The sequence below is a fragment of the Vitis vinifera genome, chromosome 10, assembly GCF_030704535.1.
Source record: "Vitis vinifera cultivar Pinot Noir 40024 chromosome 10, ASM3070453v1".
Classification (NCBI taxonomy): Eukaryota; Viridiplantae; Streptophyta; class Magnoliopsida; order Vitales; family Vitaceae; genus Vitis; species Vitis vinifera.
The window spans coordinates 2,507,411-2,515,335 of record NC_081814.1 but is presented as its reverse complement, the minus strand read 5'-3'; the positions used below and the strand labels follow the sequence as shown (position 1 = coordinate 2,515,335).

The window sequence follows — 7,925 nt, the reverse complement described above, 5'->3', positions numbered from 1 at the left end:
CACGCTCTCTTATCTCTAGACACATAATACAAGTGCCCTTTTCCAGTGTAGTTGGGTAGTCTGCAAAAGTGAAGTGTGAACGTAAGCAGGTTAAGTTTTATCTCCTGCAGTTGGTAGTCTCCCTAGTTTGGAAAAGAGAACGTAAGCCTGGCCTCATCCAATGAACCAGTGTGTGGGCTGTTGAGTAGGTAAAAGCACTTGGGGGAGATGTATATCAGGATTCAGAGAGGCTAACTGTATCTGAATATTGGATGTCGGTGATTGAATCCATGATCCTTACACCATCTTGATGGTTGCTTCTTAAGCTAAACATGTCTTAATTGATCATAAAAAATCATGTGGTCATTGGCAACTTAGGATACATTCATACATAGATGACATTCATAACTTACAATAACAATCTGCTTCCTATGTAGATATCATTTGTTCTACCCTAGATTCGATAGACCCCATGATCCTTAATATCTTAATATATATGACATCCTTATCATGTAAATATTGATAGGATGATTTTGGGTTATGAATTGGCTCCACACATGTGTGGCCGAATTATTGATTATCAAAAATCATGACTATTTATAGCTTAGGATATTTCTATGCAAATAACATCCTTATTGTGTAGATATTTTCCTCGTGACTTCAAAAGGAACTTGGACATTACAAATTATCCTCCCATGAGAAATCTTATTTCCACACTGGGTCAAGAATTGATCCTAATATTAGCAATAAGGAATCAGGCTCCTAAACCAAATCAATAATCAACCTTATTACCATTTGTAATAATCCATTTGTTCCCATATGAATATCCTCCACTCTTAAATTAATGAATTATAACAATTTTAAATTATATTTATATTATTAAAAGAAACTTACTATATATATAGTATTATGAAGTAAAAACTTCTTCCTCTAATTAATATAGGATATCATATAGCCCATAAAACTATATGTCGTCATCCATATGGATATTGTCTATCCTAAATTCATAACTTTAGTAGGGTTTAAAATGCACGTGTATATGTGGGATGTCACTTGTATTGGTAAATTTGATGACTAAAATCAAATCTTTAAAAAGTTTTCCACAAAAATTCATCAAATGATCCAACCTCCTTTAAAGCATCATCTTTTGGCCATCAAAAGAGGATGGTTTTTGAACAACTGTTCTGGCCAAGATGAGTTTAAATTTTCCTCATGGAATACAAGGCGTATAAATCAACACTAGGTCCATAAGCTGAACCCACTAACATATTTAGGAACCCACAAAATATTATTTCACAGAGCCAATGATCACAACAAAACAGAACCCATTCCATCAAATCCCCAGCTGAACTAGGTCTATATCTTATTAAACCCTTGAGGGTTATTGAATAAGTTCTCTATGCTGTCTCATGTTCAAAGATGGTCATATGATAAAGTGTATTTGTTTTAACTTCAACTACAATTTTGTCTGAACTAGTTCATTTCTAGGTTCAAATTGTTGTAATGAACTCCCCCAAAAGGCTAAGGCCCTCTGCAGAGCCAGTACTTTATTTCAAGGGGGCAACCTTTAATAGATATAATTAAAAATAATTATTGGCTTTAGCTCAATAATCCAACCTCGTCATTGTTAGGGGGGGGGGGGTTGCAGATGCACTCCTGTTTCCAAGTCCCTGCTTGAAAGAAGTATAAATTTTATTTTTTAACATTTTCAGGAGATATATATATATATATATATATATATATATATATATATATATATATATATATATATATATGTATGTTTAATAAATATAAAACGATTTTTTATTCTTAAAAATAAAGAATATAATATTTTTAAATAATATATTTTAGTTCTTTTTAGTTATTTTCATTTATTTTCTGATATTTATTTTAAAAAATAATTATATAAATATAGAAAATAATTAAAAATAAAACATTATATATAAAAATTATTTTTTGAATATATTTAAAAATATAGAAAATAGGTTTAAAATATTTTAAATTTTCCACGAGACTTTTATTTGTCAAAACATCAAATAATAGTTTTCAAAAACCATTTTTTATCATTGTTTTCGAAAACACCTCTCAAACGGAGCCTAAACTTCAAGGAATGTTACCCCTACCTAACCTGGCCCCTTGAACCAACTGAACTTTGGGCATGTAAGGGCTTTTAGACCTAAGCCTTCTACCATGCTTGGAATATATGCAAATTTGTGATGAGGCATAGCAAAACATACCAGAAACTTCATGGTCAATCCTTGAAAGATTAGAAGAAAAAGAACCCAGCCACTGCAAGGAACAATGATTCAAGTCCTCTACATGCTGAAACAACTGCTTTCTTTGAGAATTTTCACTTCAAGGGCTCATTGGAGCATCCATGTGTAGCATATTCTGAGAACCATCTCCACACCTTGGGAAGCCTTTTTAAGTGTGAAGCTGTGGCTCGGACTGAGTGTGTCTGCTTCAATTGGGTGAAATAAGGCTGATGATGACACTACTTTGTTATCCCACTAGAAGGCTGTGACTTGTGAGGCCTTGTGGCCCACCCACTAGAAATGTTGGTTGCCATATCCGGAAAAGCTTCACTAGAATTCCCTGGTCAATCATCAATTCAGATATGTTCCACACTAGCTGTGACCCACCAACTGTACGGTCATTGATCACCATGAATCTACCTTTCCCTATCCACCATCATATGCCCCATTTTTTTCTATCCTCCTAAACCCCACTTCAGTTTGGCTTTTGGTTCTGAAAGAAACACTGCAATCTTTAGCTAACATGAAGTGTTTTTAACTGATGTTGATTTTGCTTACAGTCCATTGTACAAACTCACATGAAATAAAGCTTAGTGCCTGTTTTACAATGTTTTCGAAAACGGTTTTTGAGAAAAAAACAATTTCTGTTTGGAAACTCAAATATGAAAAATAGTTTTCTTGATTTAACCAAATATACCCTTTTGCTGGCCTTGCTTTAACCCTAGCCCATATGAATAATCTGATTTCTTTATGTAGAACACAGAGAGTTCCTCAAGTCATGATAAGAGTATCAGTGGGGTAAGTTTGAGGCTGTGTTAATTGAGAAGTAAATGTGATCCCATCAGTGTCAAATGATAATGAGCATAGAAATAATGATTTCATCAATATGAAAGTATAGAATCACAAAAGAAAGAGACAATGGATGATATCTACAAAACCCTCCCACAAAGTAATCATTTTTAATAGTGAAAGTCCAAAAGAAGAATAAACTTGGCCAAGATGACTCTCATTTCTTGTTTGATCAGCTAATCCTTTCCTCAATTCATTACCATAAAGGAGAAAAAAAGAAGCTATGCCTTTCCTGTATCTTAATCTTCATTCCAATTGAAAAGTAGGCACTTGAAAAGGGACAAAGCAACCATCGAATCAAAGGAGTGGATGAAGAATATATACCAAAATGTTCTCTTGGTTCTCCTGTAATTACCAAAGGACCCCTCCAGCCATCTGCAATTACCCTCAAGGTTGGTGATACATGAAATCAAGCACCTAACCCCAGCTGCAGTAGATACCAGACCCAACCAGAGCAACAACAGAATCATAAAGGTATTTGGGAATTCATTATTTGGTAATTATAACTGGTGAAGTTCCTTACAGTTGGGTCTAAGGTTATGCTGAGGAAGGAAGGTATTTTGGTCATTAGAGCTTCAGAAGAATGGTTCACCTGAGAAAATAAATAGCAGATGGATGAAGCAAGACGGGGGAAATTCTTGAAAGCGGCATTTGCAGCATAGGATCCCTGCAAAGGGGGAAACAATCTTCATACCTCAAGAATGAAGGGAACCATGGAGATCCAAACAAAGCTAATGCAGTATCAATATCACTTCATCATAACAGTCGTTGTTTCAATAATCCTCGCCTTGCTGTTTCAAGTGGCGCCTCGCTTCCTAACCATTCTTGCATACTTCTGGCCTCTCTTTGTCTCCACAGCTGTGTTGTTGATGGTAATGATCGTGTTTGGCCAGCTTTCACCGCCTAGCACTGAAATCCATGGGGAGAAAACAGGTGAGGGACTGTTGGACTATGTTGCAGGTCGGCCTGAATAAGTTGAGGAGCATCACAAGTCCAGCTAACCAAGTAACTACATGACTGTATTTATATAAACGAAAATTGTATCTCTACCACTTTGCTTTTGAATTGTGAAAGGAACTGAAGAATGACAAAGGAATTGTAAATATTCGGATATAATCATCATCAAGACAGTCAGATTCACCTTGTGTTGGTTATATATTCTTTTTCACTGTTTTCTCCTTGAATATGGCACAGACCAATTGATTGCTAAAAAAATGTCAACCTGTTCAAGGAGACAAATACGATGGAGAAGGTCAAAACTAGGCATGCTCTGAATCAAACCACAAAGAAAGGGATTCATCCAGAGTCCAAACTAGGCTTGGTTCAAGCTCCTTGAATTCCAAGTACTGACCAGATTTCCACCCTTAACCAGATACCATGGCAAGAAACCTGAAATTTAACTCCCTTCACATTGTGTGTCAAGGCAGAGTTCAACATTGAAATACTACCATTTTCTTCAATTTTTCCATCAGATGAGAACACATCCTCCCAATATCTAGGATACGTTTCAAGGTGAAAATCCTCACGTAGCCATGCCTTTTCCAGCTTTTCCCTGCTACTATGACTAGTTATAAATAATAGATGGTAAATATTCAGGAAGCCATAACAAATACCAGTAGAAGTTAAATAACCATCTCAATTCTTAGGAAGGAGTATTAATGGAGACTACATTTCTGATTTCCCATTTGATCATATAATAGTTTTTGCTGCCCAGATAGTACAAAACATGTGTGCAATTATCACAATAGAAACTATTCACAGCAGCAATGTATACAATTCTAGTACAAGTAAGCAAAAAGGCAGATAACACAAGCAAGATAAGGATTATATCATGCTCCATAAAAGTAATTGTACAGTTACCATTTTATTACTCCCCTTAAATAGATAAAAGTTGTTTAGAACTGAAGCATGAATTGGGAATAAATTGCTACAAGTCATGCTATTACTGACCATAATGGTAGCAAAGAGCTCAGCATCTAGCAAAGTAAAGATCATAGTTTCATTTGTGTCTTCAGGCATCAATAGATGAGCATACAGGTGAGATACAATGAAATAATGGCTGCTAATTCTGTAAATTATGGAAAGCATAATCCTTTTATGAAAAGAAGGGAAAAAAAGCTATACATGTTTTACAAAATTAGAGTACCAGCTCGATAAGGTTAGTTCAACGTCACTGGGAAAGCATTAGGTTAGCTCTTGTCAAAGTTCCTGAGCCATCAACATCAAGATCTTTAAACCTCTCCATCCAAAGCAATATATCTTCCTGGCTGATCTTTCCCATTTCTTTGAGCTTGTATAAGATGAACTCAGCAGCACTGCAATAAAGGAAACCGACAAAAGTATGAGCATAGGAGGAAAATTGAGCCAATCATATGGAGCTGTGCTCATGTAGTTACTGTATCAGAGAGAGAGAGATATTTGTTTGGAATCATTAAGCTCAATATGGTGAATGCAACTCTTACCAGACAGCTTGATCGTGATCAAGATCTGCTCCCTCAAGATCTGAGAATGTCATTTTTCGAGTAAGAACCCATTTGACTAGTGATCTTTGCCTGCCTTCGGTGTATAGTTCAGCAAGGTAGAGAAAGAACTGAGCTAAACAAATGGTACTGCTAAGTATCCAAAAAACAGCAAATGCACGACCAACTCCAGTAGAGAAACTCTCATCGCCGTACCCCAGAGTAGTGACGGTGACACAGACACAGTAGAAGGCATCAATGAAACTCAGTTTCTCCACTAAGGACAACAAGAGGGTTCCCACAATTATAAGCACCAAAAGAAGGATCAGGGCCAGAAAAAATTTGTATTTGACTTTGTTGGTCTCAACATCCTTCAGAATCTCAGCAGGACCAGCTTTTTCATGCCTGTGCATGGCCTTAACTAAAAGGACTTCCTGCTTTTCTACAATATAGTCTGCTGCTCTACTAAGAATTAGCCCACCAAGAGCCATGCCACTGAAGACAAAAACACAGGCCAGTAGCTTCGCCAAAATGGTATCAGGCACGAGATCCCCATACCCAACAGTGGTCATTGTCACAACACAGAAGTAAACAGCATCAAGAACCCCATTTGTTTTCCTACCCTTGATCTGATCCCTAATTAGGTAGAAGCAGAGAGTCCCAACAGCGAGATAGGCAGCCAATAAGATGAATACTTGTTTGAAACTAGGTTCTAGTTTCACAAACATGGATTTAAGATGTGGAAGAGACCCAATGCCATTGTGTCCCGAGCAATTCATAACTGATAAAGGAGCACTCCCACAACGGCGGATTTTCCTTCTCTTGAGGGCATTGCTTTCATTCAAATGAGAAGGATCGACCGTCTCAGAAAGCAAGGACTGCTTAGCATTATCATCTGCCATCAGCCTACTAAACAAATCTGATTCTGTTACAATACAACATGCCCAACATCAACCTGTATTAGTTATTGGGGATTCATTCATGGTGACCACCATAATTGAAGCTCCTATAGCCATATCCAGCATACATACATAATGAATAACAACAATTACAATGGAGAAAGAAAGAAAACCCAAAACAAAAGAACTGACTCAGAATCACCTTCAGAGTTATAGCATCAAAAATAGCATTTTTAGCCAATGAATACTACTGTGATTTTAGAGATTTTGGTCATTTTCCTGACAAATTTACAGTTAAATGCAATGGAAATCAATAATTCCACCGACACAAATCAATAATGACTGATTTTTTCAGCAGATTGAAGGTATAGACCTAAATAATTTGCAGAGACAATGCTCCATGTGCAATTGAAGATTGGAAAATGACAGATGGAGCAAGCAACATGCCCACTAACCCCACCATGAACTACAATTTTAAGTTTCTAACACATCAATAACGTTCTACAGTTGGATCTGCATTCAAGTAATGATCCTCTAAAAACAAACCACTATTGGATTCTTCTATTCAGAAGAACCAAATATCCATATCTGCAAAACCCACATGGCCTTCAGGTCCAGTCTATCATTTTGAGAAACCCACATGAAGATTACTACTATATAAAGAATACTAACAAGTTCATAGGAGAATATAAAATTGGTGTCTTATGGCAGATAAAAACAGACGACAGAATGAAGAAAAGGAGGTGATGTGGAAGATTTGGATTACCTGAGAAAAGCCGGGTTCTGTCCATGAACCGTATGGAAAAAAAGAGAAACAAAAAAATTGATTTTTCAGGTCCTACAGAAAACCCTGAAAGATAGGATCAGAGCCATGGCACATGTTCCTGAAAAGGCCAAAAATATCCAATAACTGACAGTGTGTGACCCACATCGGAATCCATAATTCATAATTCACAAACTTGCTTAGCCAGATTCAACAAAAAGTTTAATTGCAGCCTCAATCTCACCGCCTAAAAGTCAATTGCTATTCTAAAATCTTACCTGACATTGATTTTATTTTATTTTTCCATTTTTTCCTTTTTCAAAAAATAACCATGACAATTTTTTCCATATATCCACCTCACCCCTTAATAGAAAAAGTCTAGGATAAAAATAACAAATTTTAAAGAGATTTGGAAAGTTTTTAAAAACCTGTTATAGGTTGGGATATGACTTTGTCCAAGATCTCAATTATACATTAAATAAAAAAACAGTTTAGTTTTTTTTTCTTCATTTTTCAACTCTTTTTAACATAAATAAAATATTATTTTCCATCAAAACAAATTACAAGTCTAATTTTTCTTTATTTATAAATCATATTTACTTTAAATAAAATTTAAATTCTAAAAATAAAAATAAATTTAAAAATTAAAAACACATTAAATATATATATATATATATATATAAGGGCTGAGAGGGTATAGAAATTTCATATACTTACAACA

The 7,925-nt window shown here is 35.5% G+C and overlaps 1 protein-coding gene across 9 annotated transcripts; it reads right to left on the bottom strand.

Annotated features, from left to right (window-relative positions):
• Window positions 1-3,092: 3,092 nt before the first annotated feature.
• On the bottom strand, window positions 3,093-7,397 carry LOC100852702 (two-pore potassium channel 1). Of its 9 annotated transcripts, XR_002029417.2 has the most exons (6): window positions 7,208-7,349; window positions 5,546-6,467; window positions 5,208-5,398; window positions 4,435-4,635; window positions 4,225-4,305; window positions 3,093-3,992 (listed from the first exon to the last, which is right to left on the bottom strand). XR_002029417.2 is itself a non-coding variant. In XM_010647962.3 (4 exons), the coding sequence occupies exons 1-3, from the start codon at window positions 7,230-7,232 to the stop codon at window positions 5,254-5,256; spliced, it is 1,092 nt and encodes a 363-aa protein (XP_010646264.2). In that variant the 5' UTR covers window positions 7,233-7,349; the 3' UTR covers window positions 3,093-3,992; window positions 5,208-5,253. The 9 variants fall into 9 exon arrangements, 4 of the variants coding, with proteins under 4 accessions (XP_010646264.2, XP_010646265.2, XP_003635043.3 ...); XR_009466742.1 differs by having other exon boundaries at window positions 4,225-4,647; XR_785037.3 differs by having other exon boundaries at window positions 4,225-4,635.
• Window positions 7,398-7,925: the final 528 nt, after the last annotated feature.

What these genes read in the sequence shown, in the direction of transcription:
- LOC100852702 (XM_003634995.4), bottom strand. Translation starts at nt 7,232, where the DNA reads ATGGACAGAACCCGGCTTTTCTCAG. An exon ending in CAGAACCCGGCTTTTCTCAG is followed by an intron (nt 6,468 to 7,207) that starts GTAATCCAAATC and finishes GTATTGTAACAG; the next exon opens with AATCAGATTTGTTTAGTAGG. An exon ending in GATCACGATCAAGCTGTCTG is followed by an intron (nt 5,399 to 5,545) that starts GTAAGAGTTGCA and finishes CCTTTATTGCAG; the next exon opens with TGCTGCTGAGTTCATCTTAT.